This window comes from Triturus cristatus, chromosome 6, assembly GCF_964204655.1.
Source record: "Triturus cristatus chromosome 6, aTriCri1.1, whole genome shotgun sequence".
NCBI classification, from domain to species: Eukaryota; Metazoa; Chordata; class Amphibia; order Caudata; family Salamandridae; genus Triturus; species Triturus cristatus.
In genome coordinates, this window is record NC_140589.1 from 36,395,174 (window position 1) to 36,421,283 (window position 26,110).

The following is a 26,110-nucleotide window of genomic DNA, read 5'->3' on the forward strand; positions in this document are numbered from 1 at the left end:
GCTGCAAGTACCGCGGGCAGTGCCCTCTCACGCCCATCAGGTGGAAGGATGCTGGGGATACCGCGGATATGCTGGGGATACTGCAGGCATGGCCCTCTCATGCCCAGCAGGTGGAAGGATGTTGGGGGTACCGCGAGCATGGCCCTCGCAGACCCATCAGGGGAAGGATGTTGCGCGTACCGCAGGCACGGCCCTCTCATGCCCATCAGGCGGGAGGATGTTCAGGGTACCGTGGGCACAGTCTTCTCACGCCCATTAGATGAGAGGATGCTGGGGGCACCGCGGGCATGGCCTTTGCACGCCCATTAGGCAAAGAATGCTGTGGGTACCGTGGGCACGGCCCTCTCACTACTATCAGGGGGGAGGATGTTGGGGTACCGTGGGCATGGCCCTCTCATGCCCTCAGGCAGAAGGATGATGCAGGTACCTCTCATGCCCATCAGAGGAAGGATGTTGTGGGTACCTCTCATGCCCATCAGGCAGGAGGATGTTGGGAGTATCCCGGACATGGACCTCTCACGTCCCGCAGGCGGATGGATGTTGCGGGTACCTCTCATGCCCATCAGTGGAAGGATGTTGTGGGTACCTCTCATGCCCATCAGAAGGATGTTGCGGGTACCTCTCATGCCCATCAGGCGGGAGGATGTTGGGGTAACCGCAGGCATGGCCCTCTCATACCCCTCAGGTGGAATGATGTTGCGGATACCTCATGCCAATCAGGGGAAGGATGTTGGGGTACCTCTCATGCCCATTAGGCAGAAGGATGTTGGGGGTACTGTGGGCATGGCCCTCTCACACCCCTCAGGCGTAAGGATGTTGTGGGTACCTCTCATGCCCATCAGGGGAAGGATGTTGCGGGTACCTCTCATGCCCATCATGGCCCTCTCTGCCCATTTTGCAGAAGGATGCTGGGGGTGCCACGGGCATTGCCCTCCCACACCCAGCAGGCGGACAGATGTTGGGTGTACCAAGGGCACGGCCCTCTGCTCTAATGTTGTTTGGGGGACGCCATTGGCTCCTCACTCTTACCTGTGATCTGCGTTTCTCTGCAACATGATTGACAACGCATGCCCAGGAACTGCTGGTGCCAGGGGCCTCCCTTTAAGAGAGTAAACCAGTAATGAGTAACAGTTTAAAGGCTCTGCCTGTTCAAGACAGACCTCTCCATGGGACCTCATTTTAAGATGGCGCCTTGTGACTCCTATTACGAGGTTCCGTCAGTCTGCAGTGGGAGTTACACTTCCTGTTGCTACCGTGTCCTGTTCCTGTTGAGTGTATGACATTTCTACACACTGCACCACATTGAACTCAAGGGTATATTTAGACAGATTTTTCACAACCTTGTCTACTATTTCTATCACATTTCTTCTTTCCAAACTCGAGTTGGAGGTACCTTCCGCTCAGTCTGCGATGCGTGTCATTCCTCTTAAACTTGGCTACAGCCTTTCCTACAACCTCCCCCATCCTCCCTGACATCCTACAGAGGAACCTTTGAGCTCCACCTTAAAGTCTGGGGGTGTGAGGGTGGATGAGGGGACTTGGGGTAGTTATGCCTTCGAAACTGCCCCTCCTGCTAGGGATTACTTCTTCTTAACATGCACATTTCAAGTGTTTGGAAACGTTGTAAGGAGGGCGTCGCTATCACCTCGGTCGAGCCACATCAAGGCCAAAAGCCCTGGTTACACATTAGCCATTGTGACTGTCATTGAAGAAAAGACAGAAAGGTCCAGCTCGTGTGTGCCAGGTTAGACTAATTTCAAAAGAGGTCACCTCTCTCAAACAGGAGTGGTTTGTGAGAGTTCTGCCCTTGCCTGGCACGGACGACACGCGTTGTCCATCCTTGGATGCCCACCCAACAAAAGTTTGTTTAGTTTTCAGAACTTAGCTGGGTAGAGCGATCTCTTGTGAGTGTTCGGTGTTGCCCCATTCCATGGTCTGTACTGTGGATCCTGTGTTCTGAGGTAAGATGTCAGGCTCCTAGGGTCAAGGGTCCCAAAAATAAAGTACTCTAGAAACAGAGCAAAACAGCAGAATGGTCTTGTGGGAAAGGGCAGCATCTGGGGGACAATTGAGAGCTGCCTCCAGCTGAAACCTAAGGGGGTTTGGTTTGGTTAGGAAGAAAAACATGTCATTTCGGACACGAACAAAAGTACAAACTCCAGTGCTTCGGACTCCACGCCTCGATGGAACTGACCTCGCCAGGGTAGATGGTGCCTTATATGAACCAGCCTTGTCACCATCAGTGTAGGGTTGAGGATCCGCGACTGGCTTCAAAGAGCACCTTCTGTTCTCGAAGATTCAGGATTAGAAATATTTTCTGACCCAACTCGGAGAGTGGGAAAGAGTTCAGACCATATCAGTGTCTTGACTGGATGATGCATGTCACCTCCAGCAGTGCTGTGTGAGCTCTGAAGGAAAGAGGGCCTCTACCAGGGCTGCCTCTTCCTTAGCCCGGACACACACTTGAAGGAAGGCAAGCACATTACCTAGGAATGGACTGTGAGCACTGGAAGGATGGTACCTCTAGCAGGCCTTTTAGCAGCCCTTCACCTCCCTCAGCAGTGTCTTGGAGTGTGAGCACTGGAAGGATGGTACCTCTAGCAGTCTTCACCTCCCTCAGCAGTGTCTTGGAGTGGGAGCACTGGAAGGATGGTACCTCTAGCAGTCTTCACCTCCCTCAGCAGTGTCTTGGAGTGGGAGCACTGGAAGGATGGTACCTCTAGCATACTTCACCTCCCTCAGCAGTGACTTGCAGTGTGAGCACTGGAAGGATGGTACCTCTAGCAGTCTTCACCTCCCTCAGCAGTGTCTTGCAGTGTGAGCACTGGAAGGATGGTACCTCTAACAGGCCTTTTAGCAGCCCTTCACCTCCCTCAGCAGTGTCTTGGAGTGTGAGCACTGGAAGGATGGTACCTCTAGCAGTCTTCACCTCCCTCAGCAGTGTCTTGGAGTGGGAGCACTGGAAGGATGGTACCTCTAGCAGTCTTCACCTCCCTCAGCAGTGTCTTGGAGTGGGAGCACTGGAAGGATGGTACCTCTAGCAGTCTTCACCTCCCTCAGCAGTGTCTTGGAGTGGGAGCACTGGAAGGATGGTACCTCTAGCAGTCTTCACCTCCCTCAGCAGTGTCTTGCAGTGTGAGCACTGTAAGGATGGTACCTCTAGCAGTCCTTCGCCTCCCTTAGCACTGTCTTGGAGAGGGAGCACTGGAAGGATGGTACCTCTAGCAGTCCTTCGCCTCCCTCAGCACTGTCTTGGAGAGGGAGCACTGGAAGGATGGTACCTCTAGCAGCCCTTCACCTCCCTCAGCACTGTCTTGAGGTGTGAGCACTGGAAGGATGGTACCTCTAGCAGCCCTTCACCTCCCTCAGCACTGTCTTGAGGTGTGAGCACTGGAAGGATGGTACCTCTAGCAGCCCTTCACCTCCCTCAGCACTGTCTTGAGGTGTGAGCACTGGAAGGATGGTACCTCTAGCAGTCCTTTGCCTCCCTCAGCAGTGTCTTGAGGTGTGAGCACTGGAAGGATGGTACCTCTAGCAGTCTTCAGCTCCCTCAGCAGTGTCTTGGAGTGTGAGTACTGGAAGGATGGTACCTCTAACAGGCCTTTTAGCAGCCCTTCACCTCCCTCAGCAGTGTCTTGGAGTGGGAGCACTGGAAGGATGGTACCTCTAGCAGTCTTCACCTCCCTCAGCAGTGTCTTGGAGTGGGAGCACTGGAAGGATGGTACCTCTAGCAGTCTTCACCTCCCTCAGCAGTGTCTTGAGGTGTGAGCACTGGAAGGATGGTACCTCTAGCAGTCTTCAGCTCCCTCAGAAGTGTCTTGCAGTGTGAGCACTGGAAGGATGGTACCTCTGGCAGTCCTTCGCCTCCCTCAGCACTGTCTTGAGGTGTGAGCACTGGAAGGATGGTACCTCTAGCAGTCTTCAGCTCCCTCAGAAGTGTCTTGGAGAGGGAGCACTGGAAGGATGGTACCTCTAGCAGTCCTTCGCCTCCCTCAGCACTGTCTTGGAGAGGGAGCACTGGAAGGATGGTACCTCTAGCAGCCCTTCACCTCCCTCAGCACTGTCTTGAGGTGTGAGCACTGGAAGGATGGTACCTCTAGCAGCCCTTCACCTCCCTCAGCACTGTCTTGAGGTGTGAGCACTGGAAGGATGGTACCTCTAGCAGCCCTTCACCTCCCTCAGCACTGTCTTGAGGTGTGAGCACTGGAAGGATGGTACCTCTAGCAGTCCTTTGCCTCCCTCAGCAGTGTCTTGAGGTGTGAGCACTGGAAGGATGGTACCTCTAGCAGTCCTTTGCCTCCCTCAGCAGTGTCTTGAGGTGTGAGCACTGGAAGGATGGTACCTCTAGCAGTCTTCAGCTCCCTCAGAAGTGTCTTGGAGAGGGAGCACTGGAAGGATGGTACCTCTAGCAGCCCTTCACCTCCCTCGGCACTGTCTTGAGGTGTGAGCACTGGAAGGATGGTACCTCTAGCAGCCCTTCACCTCCCTCAGCACTGTTTTGAGGTTTGAGTACTGGAAGGATGGTACCTCTAGCAGTCCTTTGCCTCCCTCAGCAGTGTCTTGAGGTGTGAGCACTGGAAGGATGGTACCTCTAGCAGTCTTCAGCTCCCTCAGAAGTGTCTTGGAGAGGGAGCACTGGAAGGATGGTACCTCTAGCAGTCCTTCGCCTCCCTCAGCACTGTCTTGGAGAGGGAGCACTGGAAGGATGGTACCTCTAGCAGCCCTTCACCTCCCTCAGCACTGTCTTGAGGTGTGAGCACTGGAAGGATGGTACCTCTAGCAGCCCTTCACCTCCCTCAGCACTGTTTTGAGGTTTGAGCACTGGAAGGATGGTACCTCTAGCAGTCCTTTGCCTCCCTCAGCAGTGTCTTGAGGTGTGAGCACTGGAAGGATGGTACCTCTAGCAGTCTTCAGCTCCCTCAGCAGTGTCTTGGAGTGGGAGCACTGGAAGGATGGTACCTCTAGCAGTCTTCACCTCCCTCAGCAGTGTCTTGAGGTGTGAGCACTGGAAGGATGGTACCTCTAGCAGTCTTCAGCTCCCTCAGAAGTGTCTTGCAGTGTGAGCACTGGAAGGATGGTACCTCTGGCAGTCCTTCACCTCCCTCAGCACTGTCTTGAGGTGTGAGCACTGGAAGGATGGTACCTCTAGCAGTCTTCAGCTCCCTCAGAAGTGTCTTGGAGAGGGAGCACTGGAAGGATGGTACCTCTAGCAGTCCTTCGCCTCCCTCAGCACTGTCTTGGAGAGGGAGCACTGGAAGGATGGTACCTCTAGCAGCCCTTCACCTCCCTCAGCACTGTCTTGAGGTGTGAGCACTGGAAGGATGGTACCTCTAGCAGCCCTTCACCTCCCTCAGCACTGTCTTGAGGTGTGAGCACTGGAAGGATGGTACCTCTAGCAGCCCTTCACCTCCCTCAGCACTGTCTTGAGGTGTGAGCACTGGAAGGATGGTACCTCTAGCAGTCCTTTGCCTCCCTCAGCAGTGTCTTGAGGTGTGAGCACTGGAAGGATGGTACCTCTAGCAGTCCTTTGCCTCCCTCAGCAGTGTCTTGAGGTGTGAGCACTGGAAGGATGGTACCTCTAGCAGTCTTCAGCTCCCTCAGAAGTGTCTTGGAGAGGGAGCACTGGAAGGATGGTACCTCTAGCAGCCCTTCACCTCCCTCAGCACTGTCTTGAGGTGTGAGCACTGGAAGGATGGTACCTCTAGCAGCCCTTCACCTCCCTCAGCACTGTTTTGAGGTTTGAGTACTGGAAGGATGGTACCTCTAGCAGTCCTTTGCCTCCCTCAGCAGTGTCTTGAGGTGTGAGCACTGGAAGGATGGTACCTCTAGCAGTCTTCAGCTCCCTCAGAAGTGTCTTGGAGAGGGAGCACTGGAAGGATGGTACCTCTAGCAGTCCTTCGCCTCCCTCAGCACTGTCTTGGAGAGGGAGCACTGGAAGGATGGTACCTCTAGCAGCCCTTCACCTCCCTCAGCACTGTCTTGAGGTGTGAGCACTGGAAGGATGGTACCTCTAGCAGCCCTTCACCTCCCTCAGCACTGTTTTGAGGTTTGAGCACTGGAAGGATGGTACCTCTAGCAGTCCTTTGCCTCCCTCAGCAGTGTCTTGAGGTGTGAGCACTGGAAGGATGGTACCTCTAGCAGTCTTCAGCTCCCTCAGCAGTGTCTTGGAGTGTGAGTACTGGAAGGATGGTACCTCTAGCAGTCCTTCACCTCCCTCAGCACTGTCTTGAGGTGTGAGCACTGGAAGGATGGTACCTCTAGCAGTCGTTCCCCTCCCTCAGCAGTGTCTTGGAGTGTGAGCACTGGAAGGAGGGTTCACCTCGCTCAGCAGTGTCTTGGAGTGTGAGCACTGGAAGGATGGTACCTCAAGCAGTCCTTCACCTCCCTCAGTGCTGTCTTGAAGTGTGAGCACTGGAAGGATGGTACAACTAGCAGTCCTGTCTTGAAGTGTGAACACTGGGGGGGGAGGGCACCTCTCTATGCTGCTCCTCCGTGTGCACTGACCTCCGTGTTCCACTAGATGTCTGCCCTCCAGCACTGCACCAGCTCACCTAGTGCTGTGGTCTGCACACTGCCAGAAAGCAAAAAACCACCAGTAGTGCGGCAACTCCCGCACCGCTGGTGTACAGTGTGAGCACTGGGATGAATGACGAAGCTCACTGCTAACAGCGCTGCACCTCGTCTAGCTCAGCACAAAGAATGGACGTTACCTTAGCAGGGCTCCACCACCTGGAGCACTGCTTCACCGTGCGTACATTAGAAGGACAAATGTAATGTTGTGCAGTGCTGCGTCTCTTATGTCACTGCAGTGTGATCACTGGAAGGAAGGTATCCCCAACTCTCCTCCAACTCCTCTAGAAAAGCTTTGCAGTGTGTGCACTGGAAGGAGGGATGGCACCGCTCTCAGAACTGCACTTTAGTGTGACCACTGAAGGGAGGAAGCACGCAGGGTTAGCACCTCTGCCAGCACTGGGAGGAAGTAGAACCACCTCTGGGCAGTAGGGGGCAAGCTGAGGAATCACTATGTTGTGCAGTGGTATGAGAGTTCCCCCTACAGTGTGGATACAGAAGTATACAAGGGCCCCTAACTGCATGCTACTCAGTTAAGTACGCCACCGCCTGACAAGATCCCCCAACATGTCCACACTCTAGATGCTGTCACAGTACCTACTCCAAGGGGGTGGGGATGTTCCTGGAGTGCTGGAACCTATACAGCCTTACAACACTAACCCTTGCACCTTCACCTCATCTCCCTTATTTCCCCCACCCAGTCTCTCGACTGACCCCTTCTCTGTATTACTTCCACTGCTGTTGTTCTTAGCTCTTTGTCTCACTTTGCCTTCTCCTCTTGCACATAGGCCCACGCGACGCCCAGACTTAAGGCGCTGCCACTCTCTAGCGATCTTTACCTTTCTGGATCATCTCCACGGTGGCGTCCAACTCTGTGTCCGCTTTATTGCTCTGCACCGAGTGATGCTGGTAAAATTCCTGGAACAGAAAAACATGATTAGCAGTCACTGTCTGAGCAGGGCAGTGGGAGGGCTCGGGTCAAAGGCAGGCAATCAGAGGGGGACGGAATAACGGATGTGGTGGGTGGGATATTAGAATGGAAGACCAGGGATGGTCAGTGGGGATTGGATATGGAGTAGGAAAGATGATGCATGTCTAGCAGGAGTGTGTAGTTAATGTGTCTAAGTATGGCCAAGTAAAAGGAAGCAACGGCTTGACAGTGAGTGGGATGTTGACACTCGAACGAAGCAAGCCATGGGGAGCAGTGACTCCTTTCCCTCGGGTCCCCAGCACAAGGTACACGGGTTCCATACCATCCTTGGCAGAATGATGTAGGAGACAATGGCCAGGATGATGACCACACATGCCACGATGAAGTATCCGAAGGCGCTGTCCTCCAACGATGAGCCACCTGGGGGAGGAACCAAGAGTTAAATGGAGTGAGCCATCAGCAGGACTTCCTTGCCAGAGCAAGCGACATCCGCCATGAATATGGTGGAAACAGCACAAAATGTAGAGAGATGAGAAAAAGCAAAATGAACACTACTTTAGAAATATTAGGGAAGGATCATTACAGTGATGACGATGTAGCAGATGTGATTAGTACTCGGTGAAGGACTCCCCTTGAGATTCCATCCTGGAACCCGTAGACAGCCACTGAGCGGTGCTCTATCACGGAAGCCACAATCGATCACTGATTCTTAATCTGATCCTGGAATTAGTAATCTAGCCAGGATTCCTCGTCTATTCTGGAACTGGTAATCCGTCACAGATTTCTCTTTTTATTTCAGGGTCGGCAATACTCAAGTTATTCGCTTTCTATATTGGGATTAGTTAGCCCTCGATGATTCATGTTCCGATCACAGAATCAGTCATCCTCCAAGCATACCTTCTCTTTTCATAGAATTAATAATTATTGACTGACTACTATTCTTATCTTGAAGTCAATCATCAGTCACTGACTTCTCTTTATATTCCTGAAACTGTGATCTTTCACTAATTCTTTTCCATTCTCAAACCCTTGGTCTACCAATGACTTCTTTTTTGAGGTCAGACAGATTCAATAGTATGTCATTGAATACTGTTGTTTGGGAATCTGTCATTCCTGTCTGTTACCCCTTCCTGAGTGGCTACAATCAATATGTAATTTAATCCTGTTCCAATCCTGCAGTCGTAAATGACCCAGCTCAGTGCTGCCACACGTTATTTTCTATGGCGGTGTCAGTTCACTACTTGCATGTCTTTGTTGAGTCAAACAACACCCTGCAGTAAACTCTGAAGGCCATCTTCCCAGTGAGAGAATGGGGTTTCTACTTGTGTCTACACTGGAAAGCTGATGCCTCCTCATGGCCCACCGAACTGTGCACTGACACTTTTCAGGTCTCTATCCTCACCATGAATGAAAAGTAACAAAACTGCCCATAGTTACTTGCCCCTCAGTCCGCAAACATCTCCAAGACAGGGTTAAACTGTTGGGCACAACCTCTCCACTATCACCACAGCACTTTCTCAAAGTCTGGTTCATTCTAGCCTTGATCCAATTGTGTGTTCACTACATTAGTAGCAATTACCTTTGTCTCCTGCGCCCGCGGTTTTATCCCATTCAGCTCCTAAAATCTTTACCTCGTGACGTCGGCAGCATGTCACGCCATTGCCATCTGCCCTGAATCCTGTCCGACCGATGGGAATGGTCAGTATTTTGTTTACTATGGCGCACAGCGCCTTTCATGAACTAGTACCTACATTTGACTACTCTAAACTTAGGCCCCCTATGCCGAGCACGCCCCTTCGCTCTGAGTACCAAAGTCTGGGAGACTGAGAGCCGGGGAAGAGATTACCCTCAGTTCAAGCAGCTATTCAGAGAACAAACTGCCCCAAAGCCTGGGGTGAATGGCGGATCATGTGAGATCTTAAAACTCGCTTCTGTCTAGTGTGTTGATCTAGACCCTGAATGGTATTTAAGGATCGGTTACGAGACTCAGACTGTCCCCAATGGAGTCAACACCTTTTAGGAAACCCTACTAAAATAAGATAGCCAAAAGTCCTTGCGGCAGGCAAAACAAAACAACTTCCTGGGTATGTCCAAAATGATAGGACCATTTTCATGAAGAGGTGATGTTGCCACTGCCTTCAGCTGAAGTGGCCGACGACCCAGCAGGGCGTTGACGCACCTGACCGTGTTGTAGGATAACCCCAGATCTCAAGCCGGACATTAACCAGACAGTGACTCACTAGCCAGGGGACAGATAGCACTCCCGACATATGTAGACAAGGGCCAAGACAGCGCTATGAATGTTACAACCAAGGGAGTGCAGGAGACAACTTTAGAAAGCGACTGGAACATTCTGTAGTGGGCTCTGCTAAGCGCTTTCTACAACCCTGCGTCAAACAAAGAACTGTGCTGGACCATTCCCCTGTCAGTTGTTCATAGTTACCTAACTTGTTCAAGGCTCAAATGAGAACCAGCCCTCTTTCAATAAACACTCAATCCAAGCGAACTAGAGTATTTCCAAAGTTGCTGTTTTTGTGTGGATTTTACTCATCAAATCTGGGAATTGCTTTAATGAAATTCACTTAGTAAACAAATCTAGTGTTGAAAGCTAAACTTTGTCAGAGGTCTGTCACAATTTCAAACTTAACAACTTGATAAAATGGTGCTAGTCTTGCCACATACTCTTAATATCTTACTATCAGACTCCATTCAAACTTCAAGGCCACAAGCGAAAACTCTATAAAACAGCAGGACTTGCACAGCCCCTCTCCTAATATTGGTTCATTGCTTCTGGGCGCCATCTCCACAGCCAAAGACCAATACTTCTATTATTATCGTACCCTCCCTACATGAAAGCAAAGGCTCCATATAGAAGGCAGAGACCCCTCACCCAGGTATAGCTTCCTTTTTTCAACTGAATGCACAGGTCTCACCTGCGGCGACCCTGGGTACTTACTAGAGATCGCACAGATCATGGAGAAGGCCGCGAAGGTCCCGGCCAGGCCCTGCCCACTCATGATGGGTGTTGTGTAGCTCACCGGGAGGAGTCCAGCCATTCCAAAGAGACTCCCTTGCAGGATGGCGCCAAATGCTAAAAGGACAAAGGGAAAGTGAAAGGAGGCAAGGTCAGGCAGGGAGGCAGGGAGACAGGCAGGGTCAGGCAATACAGCAGAGGAAATGAGGTACGGTCAGACAGGAAGGCAGGAGAAAACAGGCATGGTAAGGTAATACAGCTGGTGAAATGAGGCGGGGTCAGGCTGGAAGGAAGCAGGAAACAGGCAGGGTCAGGCAGTATGACAGGTGAGATAAGGCAGGGAAGCAGATGAAAAGAGGCGGCATCAGGCAATACGGCAGGTGAAATGAGGGATATTCAGTCAAAAGAATCGAGTTGGAAATGTCGACTTACACTAATATCTAGTTTTAAGTATCATGACACAGAAATATGGACAGCAAGAATATCGTGGTGAACAATATCAACTTTAAGATAAGAAAAATTGATTTTAAATAAAGAGAAGTCATTAATATCGTTTGCAAAAAAATAGTTGTTTAAAATATCGATTTTTAATTAGTGTTATGTATTTTAGTATATATTTTAAATGTATGTGATGTATTTTTTTGCATAATTATTGTTTATGTTTTTTAATCTATGTGTTACATTTTTAGTAGTTATTAATTTTTTTGCAATTACATTTTGCCTTTTTTTAGTACTGTAGCGGGATATGGGTTTATAGTGGAATAAGGGGGGACGTAATTTAATTATAATAATTTTTTTTATTTTTATTTATTCATATTTATTTGAGATTTTTTTAATGTTAATTGTGTTTTTAATTTTTTGGGGTAAATTTTAAGTGCAGGTTGTGGGGTTTATAGAGGTAAAGGGTGGGGAGTAATTTATTTTTAATTAATTAAAAATTAGTTGTTAATTAACATTACATAACTGACAGTTAAATATGGTAATTGTGTAATTAATTTTGGTTGTGGGGTGTGCAGGGGTAAAGGGTGGGAAGATATTAATTTTTATTTAATTTGTAATTAGTTGATAATTCATATTAATTAATTGATAATTAATTAGGTAAATTGTTAAATTATTCATTTTGTGTGTAGATTTTAGGTTTATGGGGTGAAGGGTGGGGAGAAAATACATTTTACTTACTTTGTAATTAGTTATTAAATACTATTAGTTATTTAATTGTAATTTTTTAAATTGTACAATACATGTTTTATAGTTTACATTTAGGTGTGGGTTGTGGGGATTATAAATGTAAAGGTGGGAAGTTAATTACATTTTATCTGTTTTAATTTGTTTATATATTAATATTTGTGTAGTTGATAATTATGATAATTATGCAGTTTCTTTTTTTATGTGGGTTGTGAGTTGTGTGGTGTTATAGAATTTAGACACCCTATGTCTTGTCACACCATTAAGAGACATTTCACAACAAAGGCCAAAGTACAAATCCTGAACTTCATCTGAGACCTTAAACAGCAGAACCTCTTTCATCATTAATAAAAATATGATGGCGGGGTGGGGCGAGCCAGCGTAACATGGCTGCCTGTTCATGAAGCTCTGTGTAGCCAAGGCTAAATAACTATTATGTGTAATTTCAACTTCTCTCAGAGTCTTTCACACACCTGGAGCCCTGATGACTCCGAGAAGCAAGTCACTACTCTTCAAGATGGAGGACGGCTGCAACCGATCTCCGCGGCGAGGCCTAACCCTGAGAATAGAGCTGAGGCTGTCCTCCCTCCTGGCTTCCAATCTTGCCCAACTGGATATCCAGCCTACCATGCACTCTTGTCAGCCCATCCGGACCTGGAGTTTCTTTTTTCTAATACTCTTTATGCCGTTTGTAGTTTCTGTTTCTGGGATGCTTGGCTCCAAGGCTAGGTAGATTTTGTTCAAATGTTTGTTTTGCAGAGGGGAGAAATTGTTGAGGTCTTACTTGGTGTGTTATTCTTCAATGGTGTAAAGTGCAAATTCCTTAAAGATGTCTAATATTACAGAGCCTTCACATTTCTGTGGCCCTTGTTTCTTTTCAATCACAGTTCTTTTGGACGCCTCATTTTTGCTTCAATGTAATTGACGAGATGCTTTCCATGTAGGTTTCCTCTGGCATAATTAGTGGATTTAATACTAAGCTGAATTTTGATAATGGGCATCTGTGCATCTTTTGTTGATTTGTCTTCTTTGGAGTCTCTTTCTGAGTTGTCGTTGAAACATTCAGCGGTGAGTGGTGTGTAGTGGAGTGCCATGCCTGCAGGTTGCAGTTCTAGAGCCATCTGGGGATATCAGTCTATGGGTGTCATATTCTCGATCGTTGGCAGAATTGGTGTGTAGTCGGAGAGACATATCGGTCTGCCTCTGTTATGGAGCTAAAGGTTTTTAAGTGAAGGATACTTGATTCTTGTGCGCGAGTTATGCTGGATGGAGGCGAACAAAGGGTTGTTTCTCTGGGTCGGCTGCGAGCCGCAAGTCTGCTAGAGTTTCATCTTCTATTCTCTTACTTTTGAAATGTACTTTTATCTGCACTTGCTCTTAAGAAGCATAACAGATGTTACTTGCTGTTGGAGTGCACTTGCTCTTAACTGTTCAACAGTGTTTGCCTGGCACAGCACCCGAGCTCCATGGGTCACTCCTAGAGACATTAACTCCAAACCTTCTCTTGCTATTCTACAACTTCAGTGAAACCGGCGACCCCTCTGGTCCTTTTATAGAGAATGCTATCATCCTGGCCCAGAGGAAGGACCAAGTACCACAAGAGACAAACATTTTCTGCCCATCTCGCTGATACATACAGACTGCAAATGTCTGACTGCAATGCTAGCCACACGACTGCACTCCATGATTTCATCTTTAGTACGCCCTGACCAACCAGTGCTTCTGAAAGGGAGATCATTGGCATTCAATACAAGTTTGCTCGTCAACATTACCACAGGGTGCTGCATCGACTACCAGCCTCTTCAATGCTGGCCTCTTGAGTGGCGACCTCTGGTGGTGTTGTACAGAAGAGCATCCTGACATCAAACATGCTGGGAGAATTTAGAGACCGTTTGGGGCAAACTCTCCAAAGACATTGTATCCATCATCTCACTGAATAGTGGCTGATCACTGAGAGACCGCCTTCTTCTAACCTTAAACCCTAACTAGTCCATAGAAAAGAACAAATGTAAAGTGCTTGAGTTATTGCCATCAATAACACTACAGCAAATCACCCCATGATGGAAAGGCGCTGAACCACCACCTTCATCGCAGCGGTGGAAGGCATTCTTCCTAACCCGCACAATCAAAGACAGTCTGGCCTAACCTGCTCTACTACGTGCTGCCCTGAAACAACTAGGGTCTCCACGATACAACGTCTTTACCAATCACCCACCAATGAAACTGTAAACCCTGCCTCCTGGATGACGATCACCCATCACTGACTGCGTCACAGACCACGCTTTTGAACTGGCCACTTCAGCATTATCAACAGTTCTCTGAAATATATTGTTTTATACCATCCCCATTTACCGGTGGCGATATGTTGATTTGCAATATATGTTTGATCAGTTTAAACATCAACACAAAATAAACAAATTAAAAACGTATGATCACTGTTGCAGCGACAACTCTGCGATCAGTCATAATTTATTTATTACTAATACAGACACAAAGATTGGAATATAGTGTATGCTGCATATACTTGAATTGAATGCATTGCTTAGTAAAAGATTTTACTCAATGTTATATCACAAATCACTTGTTTGTGTTTAGAATACAACCACAAATGGATGTAAACAAAGCGATGTTAAGACAGAGTATACTCAGTGTGTCGCACATCGATATTGTCCTTGGTCAAGCGTAATTGGGGTGAAAGGGACCCAAACCCTAAACTAAGAAAGAGGAAGATGTAATTAAAGGTACATACGTCTCTACAACAAAATAATCAATACCTTAATCTGACCCCCCTAAAGTTAAAGAAAGAAAGAGGTGCATGGCTCTACCTGGTGTCCTTCGGGCTCTAATATTTGCTTCACTTAGTGTGGAGTCACGCTTGAAATTTCTTTTCGAATTTTAAATATTGGGTTTGGACCTCATGGACATTAGGCAGGGAATCCCTGCCAGCTGCCGGAAATCCGAGGACTCTGAAGGTGATTGTTGAAAAGACAGAGGAGTCACAGTGGGCACCATGACCTGGGTGAGAGACGTGAAAAGGGCGCTCTTACACGCTGCCAGCCAGAGCCGCCAGTCCAGAAGCAAGGAGAGGAGCCCAGCTTCCGTCTGCCTCACACAGAGGCTACCAGCAACATTCTGCTCTTGTTGCAATTGAATGGAGGTGAACATGGATGACCCATGGGAGGGGAACACAGTCATGCTTCCCTTAGCTAGTCACTTCTGCTAAGAGAATTTCCAATGTTGCCTGATGTATCTATTGTCTGACAAGAAGCAACAAATGGAGGATCGACTGATGTGAGATTCATGGCAGGTGGCCTTGGGTGTTAAATACAGGACTAGAAATAGTTAAAGTTAAATATATTAATGCCAATTTTTGTAAGGAATGATGCGTTTATGAAAACTCCAAATAGCTGTAAAGAGCTAGAAATAATTCTACATATTGGTCAACCCGTACTCGTGATTTTAATGTAAATAGTTTGCTCTCCAATATTTATTTAGTAACCATGTTTATATAGCTTCATTCAAACTGGAGTAAACAACCTCTCAAATGGAAAGTGTAATACAAATTTAAGAGGGGAGCCAGCTAACCCATGTGAAACACTTGCTTTCATGGCCGTGGGTACTGACTCATCGACAACCAGTTGAAAGATGAGAACTAATCCAGCCCAAAACTAGGCACCAAAAGTGGCGTTGTGGACAATAGTAAAGGCGCTGAAAATTCAAAATAAGGGCCCCGACTCCACCAACACTCCCGTTCTTAGATCATCCGCCACCAAGCGTGCTAAGCTCTTGATGCTCATAGTTCGGAAGAAGGAAACCAAAAACTTCCCCGTGACCATGGTTTACAGCTTGAAGCTCTTCTAGATTACCAAGCTGTGCGTTATTCCACTATCTAGAGGTTCAGTCGGGAAGGGTTCCTGTTTCACATACTTTTTCTACCCGCATCGGAAAAAAGCCTTAGGACATTCACCATAATCCCACAACGGATGGATGGACGGGTGAAGAATGGACGGATGGGACCAGTGAAAGGAAGGTACCATGGACATAGTGATGGGTGAAAATAAGGATACGAAAAGGCTGGTGGAGGTAAGGGTGGATACAAAGATGAAGAGATTAACAGATGAAGGGATGAATAGATAGAAGGGTGGAAGGATGTATGGATGAACTCATAGACGAAAGCGTGAAGCAAGTTCTCCAATGGAAGGTTGGTTCTGCTTGCTTCACATGATTGGTGCTGTTAGAGATATGGGTCAAGTACGGAGGTATTTTAAGTGTCTGGCTACTCCCTTGGTAACAACCATTACGTACCTGCTTTGTATTTGTGACCATTGGCTGTTTAAACATTGCTTGATTGGTCTTGTGTCGTCATGGATCTGGAATCTCATGAATGCGCGATGCCGTCACTCCCAAACATATTGTTACACTCCTCACTATCAGAGACGGAGACGTCTACCGATGGTGAACCTCATCTTGCAGTGCCTTCGCCCTCCTGCTTCCTGGATAGGCTATTGTCCACGTTGTACCTATTTCTGCATCCAAGGAAATATTGATCTTTTCTGTTGAGACTGAGGAGTTTTAACAGTTGCCCATGAAACACAATGGGAGTAGCGGATTCACTACTGTATGGTGTTTATTTGGCATTGTTATCCACCGAGGGGTAAACAAGTATGGCCTGGCATCCCAAACGAGTCACTACAACTGCCGACGTAAACTCCTGAATCTCTTGTTGCAGAACTTGTGTTTCATCTGCTTTGTCATTCTGTCCCTTCAATGTCTTATGTATATGTTTGTGTCTTGTATGAATTATTTTTAATTCGAATAAAGACTATGATGATGATGTTTTAGTGGGTGGTTTATTTACAAACTCACTGTAGTATTTTTGTCTAATTAGGTTCACTGCTCACTTGTCTGACATGATGGGCTGCCAGGGGTTGAGGTTGACCATTATTCGGTCCTTACTGGAAGTTACAGGTTAACGAGACAGGGCGATGGAGTCATTTAGCATGTGTGGTACCCACTCTAAAAGCCTGCCCTCTGTCTCGTAAAATGCTTTTTTTCTGATAAGATTGGTGTCAGTGTGTCCATGTTGAAAGAACACTTCCTGAAGGCTGCTTCCGAGGCTGATCTACAGCCTAGGTTGTCCCCCATGCAGCAGATTCTAGCTGATGAACCTCCTTTTTGAGTGCACCTCTTATGACCTGGAATGCTCCAAGTGCATTGGTTCCTTCACGGGCCTTTTTCAGGTCCCCTAATGAATTGCCCACTTCTAGACCAAACAAATGATTGCACGTGAGGGGCAAATCTGCGATACTACCTTACACTTCAGGTTTAAAACCTCAAATGAGCAGCCATGACTATCCATAGACGTCAACTTCTATGTTTATCTGTCTCCTTTCTGAATCAGCAGTCTTACACTGACTTTAAGCAAGCTTTGAAGGAAGTCTTCCCCTTCAGCTACAGTTCTTGCCCTATGCTGATACTCTCCAGGTAGGTAGGTGCTCTATGTTCTCCCATTGGAGATGCGTGGACCTGTCACAGTGATCAGAGTTACCAATGCGCCACCGTGTAGATGTCGCTCTTTCCATTTTTGAACTCCAGCCTTCCACTGTCCTCAGCCGCAGGCGGCTTCAATACTATGGATTGGGCCATTTTTCTAACTAACAGCATTGGAAGAAAATCTGGTCCTACGTGAGTTTGAAAGTATTGAGAGGACTTGTATCTTTCATATATACTTGCTTTAACAGCTTTAAAGATAGCCGTTTCGAGACCACTTGTCGAGTCGATTGGAGAAAATTAAGTAATATTGGGAGGTATTGTCTTTTCTATGCAAAGGCCTTAAGGTTTACAACAGAAAACAAGATTGCTCTAGCTGTATTTCCATCTGAACCCCAAATGTGTGGGAAGCTCCCTTCGTTCTTCCATGATACTTGGGGAGATCATCGGATGCTGCAGTTGGGTACATGTCTACCTCTCCCAGGAGAGTGTTTGCCTTGATGTCTGGTCAGAACATGACTTCCACTTCCCTTATGTAGTTTCCTACACCTCTGTGTCCAGCTGTAGCTGTGGGATTTTGTCTGTACACCCCGTCTCCTTGACCCCCTACTTTCTCTGGAAAAACACAGATTCACTTTTTGTTAATAGGTTCTGTGTCCTTCATTGTTCCTTTGATGCATTGTGACCTTGATGTCCTGTGTAATCAATTCCTACCCAAATTATTTTTTTTTTGTGTGAGGCTTACTCAATCAACATGTCTCTGCATCAATGTTTATCCTTGGAGGTCGAGGACATCTCTTTCCCATGTTGACTCTATTGTCATCAAACATCAAGTGAACGCCATTGGCTGGTCCATGTAGGTGGCCTCTTCTGTGGACACAGTAAGATGAGCTTCTTCATCAGCCTCCTTGACTGGTGCTTTCTTTGGTGTCAAGCGTGTGTCCTTATGCGACCTTTCATGCTTACTTGAAGATTTTGGCCTCACCAGTTAAGTAGTAGTTTTGGATTTCTTTTCTTTTACCGACTTCGTAAGTCTTTCACTTTGGGGCACAGTACACTCAAGGTCTGACTTTTTGTCAGAAGATCCAGGTACCTCAGCATTAAAAGAACGCTAGCACGACATTGACAAAATTCCCTAAAAACATTGTGAAGTGACTGAACCTAAATCTTTGCACAACTTTGCTAGGGGGGGATCAAGCGATGCAGATACGAGCATTAGTACCGGAAAGATGGGTAAAAAGGAGTCTCGCTAGCCACGAAATATTCTCAAGGGGTTCTTGGCCAGTTCTGACACACGAATGTTTGGTGTCAATATTAATGTTTCTTTTGCAGGAACACCTTTGGAACTGCCAAGTCATGCATCTGATTCCATTTAAAATCTCTTTGGGCGGGATATTATTTGAGAAGAAGCCATCTGTGATTCATTTATTTTCTGAGTTGTAATAAGTCTTTCACACACCTGCAATCACCAGTAGACACTGATGCGGACAGCATTGCTTGGAAACACTCCCAATAACACAGAAATATTGTTTGACTTCAAATCAGATGAAAACCATTTGCAATGATGTTGGAGACAAGACTCTGAGATTCTATTCAGTCATTTGTAGATGTAATAAAGATCTTGCAGATTACGACCTAAAGTTACTCACTTGGAATCCTAATTTTCCATTATTATTATCATTAAAACATTTTATATAGTAGTCAGCTACCCACTTGGGGTTTCCAGGCACACACATGGCAGGTTGGGACTGTCCAAGTCACATTAGCTCAAAACAGCCAGGTCTTAAGCTTCTCAAAGTTTCAGGGAGGGCATTCCACAGCTTGGGGCCCGGATGTGCAAAGGACCGTCCTCCAATGAGCCCGTTTCACTCTAGGAACAACGCAGAGGGCAAGTCCACTGGAGGGCAGGGGATGGGCTGGGTGGTACGGTCTAGCAAATTCATGCGGATACCTTGGGGCAGCCCCTGATCTGGCTCTGTGCATATAGCACAGGGTTTTAAAGTGGATTCGCTTCTCCACCTTAAGCCAGTGCAGTTCCCGGAGGAGGTGCGAGGTTGAAGTGCTTTTTGAAAGTCTATTGAGCATTCTGGCTGCTGAATTCTGTACCACTTATAACTGTCTAATGGAAGCTTTTTCTGCCTCCAGATAAAGTACATTACCGAGGTCTTAAGTGCCCGGATTACCATCCTTTGTGCTGGCAGAAGCCAGATGTTTTTCCGCAGCCATTTCAGGACGACAAAACAGGTAGCAGCCACCTGCGGCCTCATGGATAGCTTATTACCCAACAGGAAGCCAAGGATCTTATCCCTGGGAACAGGTTCCGGAAGAGGACCTAAGATTTCCGGGCAGTGTTGGGGACACCACGTTGATGCATTCCTTCCCAGTACCAGTACCTCGGTCTTGTCTCCGTTAAGTTTCAGTGACTAGCTGTTCATCCACCCCACAGCCAGACCCAGGCATGAGTTCCATGCTTCCGAGTTGTATTTCTGAACAGACGACAGGGAGAAAATATTCTGCATGTGGTCTGATTATGAAAATAAGGTGAGTCCACGGCTTTCCACTAAGTCCGCTAGAGGGCGCACATAGATGTTAAAGAGTGCCGGACTTAGGGCCGAACCTTGAGGAACTCCAGAAGTAAGGGCGCATCGTAAGGAGGAGGTACTGGCTGAGATCACCTGAAACGAGTGATCCTTTGAGAAGGATGTCATCCACGAAAGGACTGTCCCTTGGAGTCCCAGCACGGCCAGCCTCTGCAAGAGAGTGTCATGAGACACAGAATCAAAGGCCGCATTGAGATCAAGAAGAATCAGTGGAGCCATCTCACCTCCACCCAAGAGCCGTATAAGATGCTACGCGACTCCTAGAAGATTGCGAGGGGTGTAGGAACCTTTGAGACCCAATAATTAAATTCACAGACAATACATTTCAGCCCCTCCCCCTTCAGCAATGGCACACAAATTAACACGAAGATGATTATTAGGAATCCTTCTCTAGCACAGACGTCAGAAGTAACTCATCTTTGGGGCCCTGGTACAGTTTCCATTCCTCTTGTGCCTTAAATGACAGCGACAAACCCCACTCTAAGCAGATTCGGCTGGTCTGTTCCTGTTTTTTCAGTTTTTCTTTTAAAGGGGGTAATTGAAATATGGCTAAAACAGACCACCTGATTTTCATAATACTATCTCTCACTTTTTTATTTCTTTTAAAAGCAGGCAAATTAGATAGATAGATTAAGTACTTAGAGACGCAATGCTTGTGGCTATATATACTAGTCCTAAAGAAAGTAATGAACATTACTTTGATGGAGACCCAAGATTACAAGTAACTCATCAAATACAATATCCATAAATCAGACCATCCATACGAGGCAGAAGCATTTATAGGGTACGGGCTCCGTGTCCCGGCACCAAGTGCCAGCCGTTCACCTGTAGCAACGACAGACTCAGAGACTGTACCATGCTAAAACCACCAGCCATAGGGATGATGGGTTCTGTGTCTCTGCATCATTACTCACACAGTAAGCCCTTACAGGTGGTCCCTGTGGTGTAGGGCAGCTGGCCTGCATCGCAGAGTCAGAATGTTGAGTACATCCTTTCCTAATGATCTACATCCTGTGATCATTTTTAACCTTCCATATGTATGGATTGCTCAGAATTGGCACAGGGACCAAGAACCCCACTCACCCATCCATTTCTAAAGGTGAACGGTTCTTTACTCCTGACTCCACCATCCATCTCTAAAGGTGCCCAGCAAGTAATCTCCTAGTTACCCATCCATTTCTGAGGTGAACATTTCCTTGCCCCAGACACCTCCACCCTTCTCTAAAAGTGAACAGCGCGTTACACCCGGCTCATACATCCATTTCTAAAGGTAAAAGGCTCGTTCTCTCTGAATGACCATTCATTTCTGAAAGCACAACGCTCTGCCTCACCAGCCCAATCCTGAGCCATCAGAAGGCTCTGAAGCCACACACATCTCTGCCCTGCAATCAGTCACACGGGGGGCAGGGTCTGTAACTACCCCCGTCTTGGGGCAATAGTGAGGTTGGTGACATCAGCAATAAAATGTGTGTTAAAGACACTGTGGGACTTACAGTTGATGAAGACGATTTTTACCATGGTGAGAGCGAAGAAGGTGAGTGGTGTAAAGGAGATCTTCACAAACAGCGTAGTGAGCATGAACAGCACCAGGATGCCGACGAGGCTCCCCACCATACGGAGCTTCTGAGGAACCCTGGAGGGGAAGAGAGAGCCTAGGTTATACTGTGTCTCAAACAAAAGTTACTACTACATTGAGAAAAAATAAGAGCACAAGGTAATCCATACTGTATCCAAAGTAAAGGCACATGAACAGTGAAGAGCAAGAAAACAGAGGTAAGCCTTGGTGTACCCCATCATGAAGACACCAAAAAAACACACTGAGTGAACACTGTATCCAAGACACAGACCTCAAACAATCAGCAGAACAGACGCTCATGTACCCTGTACCCAAAACTGAAACACCCAAAAATGAACATGAGCCAACACTGGGTTAATATACACAGGACCCCAAATCTGTAACTCCCCAGCATGGAAAACCCCGAAAGACTGGTGGTAATGTACTCTGTAACCAAGACTAAAATGCCCTAAAATTGAAAACAGCAAACCAGGGTTAGTAAAAGCATACAGTGCCACAACAGTGAGTCGTTACAAAACGAAGTACACCACACGTTAATGCACAACAAAACTGAGACACCCAAACACTGAACAGCACCAGAGAGACATGTAGATAATATATACTGTACCCCAATATTATGACACTTCAACACTGAGTAAAACAGAGAGAGAGCATGGGTTAATGACTATTGTACCCCAAGAACCTCACACTTAAACAATGAACATCGGCAGGTAATGAATATCCTACCACAAGATTGTGACAACACAATACTGAGCAAACCCATAGAGGAGCATGAGTTAATGCCGATGGTAGCGCAAGATTGCAACACCGCGGCAATGAACAGGACAAGGTAAACATATCAACACTGAGTGACAACACATTCGGTACCCCGAAAAAACATCTGCTTTCCATTTGGACTGCAACTGAGACACATTTGAGATGTCTCCTCTTCTTCTAGAGAAAGGTCATTTTGCAGTGGACTCTATTCTTTGCTTAACATATCAATTTGTCAACCAAGCCCCCACACCGAGGACTGAAAAGGATGTGTGCTCATTGTTGTCTACACTGCGATATGCCTTTGAACTGACCCTTTGTCTTACCATTTCAAACAGTCTTCTGAAGGCAATTCTAAGAAGCAAAAAGTCATCTCCCTATAAAGTACCATATACCGAGTTCCAACTGATGACATCCTATCAATACACGTTCCTACATCTAAAGAACAGCCATCTTCTAGTCTTCGAGCGAGTCTAGTCCAAGGATTCCAGTTACTAAACCTGTGAGTATCAACCAACATCTCTCTTTATCTCAAGGACCCTTGACAGCACCCTGCAATAGCCAATACTTCTTGTTTCAGTCACTGTTTGTAGGGAGTTCATCTGCTCCTCCAGATTTCCACCTTCTTGCTTCACCAGCTCAGCTGACATCTCACCTTCTTCTCAGCGGCTCCATCCTTCCATTCACACTCACGTCTGCATTTAAGCCCCACCGTCACGTATGCTTTTGACCTTCTTCTTCTGGTTTTACAGCAACTCTAAAGATCTGCTTGTGTCCCTGTCCTTAAAATATCCAATTTTCTTACTCATTAACAACTTTCTACTTAATGTATTCACTTTTGGAAAGCAAATAATATTATACCTTTACACAGCTTTAAAAAGTTGAGCAATAACACTAAAAGCAAATGTACATAGTGGCTTATCTAAAACTTTACCATTCATTTTGTAAGAAATACCTAATGAAACTGTGAATGTGAATGGAATCAGCCGAGTAATGAGCCCACCCTTAAGATCTCTTTTTTCTTTAGACAAACCTAATGAAGAAAACTTGTGCTACTTCAGAAGTAAAGTTTATTGATAAGTTGACCGCATCCCCTTAAGAATTTCCCCAGAGACTCATTCTTACAGAGAAAATGTTCTTGTTCTGCGCAATTCCTTTCCTCTATGCACCAGCTAAAATTTCCTGAGATCTCGGAATTTGGGTCATCAAAGTTTAGGCCACTAGTGATCTATGTTCTCTGCGGCAAGTTCCCTTTCCTTGTCGGGCTGCCTGCCCAAACATAATCACTAGCGCTCCTCTTTCAAATCTAATTTTCCTTAATATCGTCCGCATCGCACAATTTTCTTCCACTCTAATGCTCTACAAACGTCACTTTGCCATCAATGTTTCCATTCATAACCATATTCTGGAACATAATATTCATTGACTATTATGACCTAAAAACTTCACTTTATCAAACGTCCTGTGTATGTTGTCTAGATCATAAGCCATGATCGTCTGAACCAGCTCCAATTCTGAACCACTCCTATGCTGGATACTTTCCTTATTCCCTGACGTAAGATTCCTCCTCAAAACTATTTTTCTACACTAACTTTCATAAACATATTCTTTGTCAAATTTAACAATAAAGCAGGTTTCTTAGACAACCAAAAAACTTCTACCTTAAGCTTTATTGATTGTGCTCATCTGAAACAATAATTCTCTCTTCCAAATCACAATGCAGGAAAGAGTCTTGGCCTTGTTACACCTCCAAACAACTTTTGCTAATCGCACTAATAATGACTTGTCGGGCAGTATATAATAACAATTGCTCCATTTTAGAGTCACCCAAAATAAGGTGACATAAACAACATATCGAACCACAATCTTGAAGCCTCTAGCTTACATTTCACCACACACCATCATCACTTGTTCTACCAATGAGTAAACTGTCCCTCTTTGCCCGAAAAACGTTTTTTTTCAAGTGTATGTCTTTTTATCTATGATGAAACAAAGGAATTTGCTTTTCAAATTCTAGGAGTTGTACTTTAACGTACAACACAAGATCAATAAATCACTTAATCACTTCATTTGTAGAGCGCACTACTCACCGTGAGGGTCTCAAGGCGTTGTGGCGGGGGTGGGGGTGGGGGTGCTGCTACTGCTCGAACAGCCAGGTCTTGAGGAGTCTCCTGAAGGCCAGCAGGTCCTGGGTCTGTCGCAGGCGGATGGGGAGGGTGTTCCAGGTATTTGTGGGGAGGTGGGAGAATGATCTGCCACCGGCGGTCGCTCGCGGATGTGGGGGACGGTGGCAAGGGCGAGGTCAGTGGAGCGAAGCTGTCGTTTCAGGGTGTAGAAGGTGAGTCGTTCGTTGAGGTACGCTGGTCCGGTGTTGTGGAGTGCTTTGTGAGCATGGGTGAGGAGCTTGAAGGTGATCCTCTTGTTGACGGGGAGCCAGTGCAGGTCTTTCAGGTGGGCTGTGATGTGGCTGTGGCGGGGGATGTCGAGGATGAGGCGTGCAGAGGCGTTCTGTATGCGTTATAGTCGTTTCTGGAGTTTGGCTGAGGTTCCTGCGTAGAGAGCATTGCCGTAGTTCAGTCTGCTGCTGACGAGGGCCTGGGTGACCGTCCTTCTGGTTCCGGTGGGGATCCATCTGTAGATCTTGGAGGGTGTTGAAGCAGGAAGAGGAGACGGCGTTTACTTGCTGGGTCATTGACGCTGAGTCCAGGATGACCCCCAGGTTGCGTGCGTGGTCAGTGGGCGTCGGTGCAGCTCCCAGTGCGGCCGGCCACCATGAGTCGTCCCAGGCAGAGGGCGTGGATCCGATGATGAGGACCTCTGTCTTGTCCGAGTTCAGTTTCAGGCGGCTGTTCATCATCCATTCGGCGATGGCCTTCATTCCTTCGTGGAGGTTGAATTTGGCGGTGGTGTGGGCCTTGGTGAGGGAGAGGATCAGCTGGGTGTCATCAGCGTATGAGATGATGTTGAGGTCGTGCGCTCGGACGATGTTGGCGTGCGGTGCCATGTAGACGTTGAAGAGTATTGGACTGAGGGACGATCCTTGGGGTATGCCGCAGATGATCTTGGTGTCTTTAGAACGGAATGGGGGGCAGACACTGGGTTCTGCTGGTGAGGAAGGAGGTGGTCCAGTCCAGGGCTTTGTCGCGGATCCCTGCGTTGTGGAGGTGTGTGCTGAGGGTGTGGTGGCAGACGGTGTCGAAGGCAGCCGAAGGGTCCAGGAGGATGAGGGCCGCGGTTTCTCCGTTGTCCAGCATGGCCCTGATGTCGTCGGTGGCGACGATGAGGGCTGTTTCGGTGCTGTGCTTGCTGCGGAATCCAGATTGGGACGAGTCCAGGATGTTGTTCTCTTTGAGGAAGGAGGTCAGTTGCCTGTTGACAATCTTCTCGATTACTTTAGCCGGGAACGGGAGTAGGGAGATGGGCCGGAAGTTCTTGAGGTCCTTCGGGTCTGCCTTGGGTTTCTTGATTAAGGTGTTGATCTCGGCATGCTTCCAGCTCTCCGGGAAGGTGGCGGTCTCGAAGGAGCTGTTGATGATCTTGCGGAGATGGGGTGCGATGGTGGAGCTTGCTTTGTTGAAGATGTGGTGCGGGCAGGGTCAGATGGTGAGCCGGAGTGGATGGTGTTCATAATTTTGAAGGTTTATGTTTATGTTTATATGTTTGTATAGCGCTCGAATGCCAAAGCGTCTTGGCGCTGTGAGTGTGATGACAACGAGGCCAAAATTGTATGGCCTATGTAGCTGCAAAAAGCTTTGTTTTCAGGTTCTTTCTGAAAAGCTGCAGGTTGGATTGAAGCCTCATAGCTTGAGGCAGCTTGTTCCAGAGTTTAGCTGCGCGGAGTGTGATTGTTTGGCCACCCCAGCTTTCTCGTCTTATCTTTGGCACATTGACAAGACCTTGAGTGGCCGATCTGAGAGTTCGTAAGGGATCATTTAGTACAAAGAGTTTCTGCAGATCATCCATGGCACCTCCATAAATTGCCTTATGCACGAGTGGTAGGGATTTAAACTCTATACGCTGTTTAATAGGCA

General features: G+C 47.1%; 1 protein-coding gene across 9 annotated transcripts in view; it reads right to left on the reverse strand.

The window, feature by feature from the left end:
• The window catches only part of SLC29A1 (solute carrier family 29 member 1 (Augustine blood group)), a 1,214,204-nt gene that overhangs the window by 60,349 nt on the left and 1,127,745 nt on the right, over positions 1-26,110 (reverse strand). For all 9 annotated transcript variants that reach the window (XM_085610197.1, XM_085610199.1, XM_085610192.1 and 6 more), the window contains 4 exons: positions 21,244-21,383; positions 10,458-10,592; positions 7,824-7,921; positions 7,410-7,488 (listed from right to left, as the gene is read on the reverse strand). In XM_085610197.1, the coding sequence (XP_085466323.1) occupies positions 7,410-7,488; positions 7,824-7,921; positions 10,458-10,592; positions 21,244-21,383 (452 nt within the window). The remainder of the gene's footprint in view (positions 1-7,409; positions 7,489-7,823; positions 7,922-10,457; positions 10,593-21,243; positions 21,384-26,110) is intronic.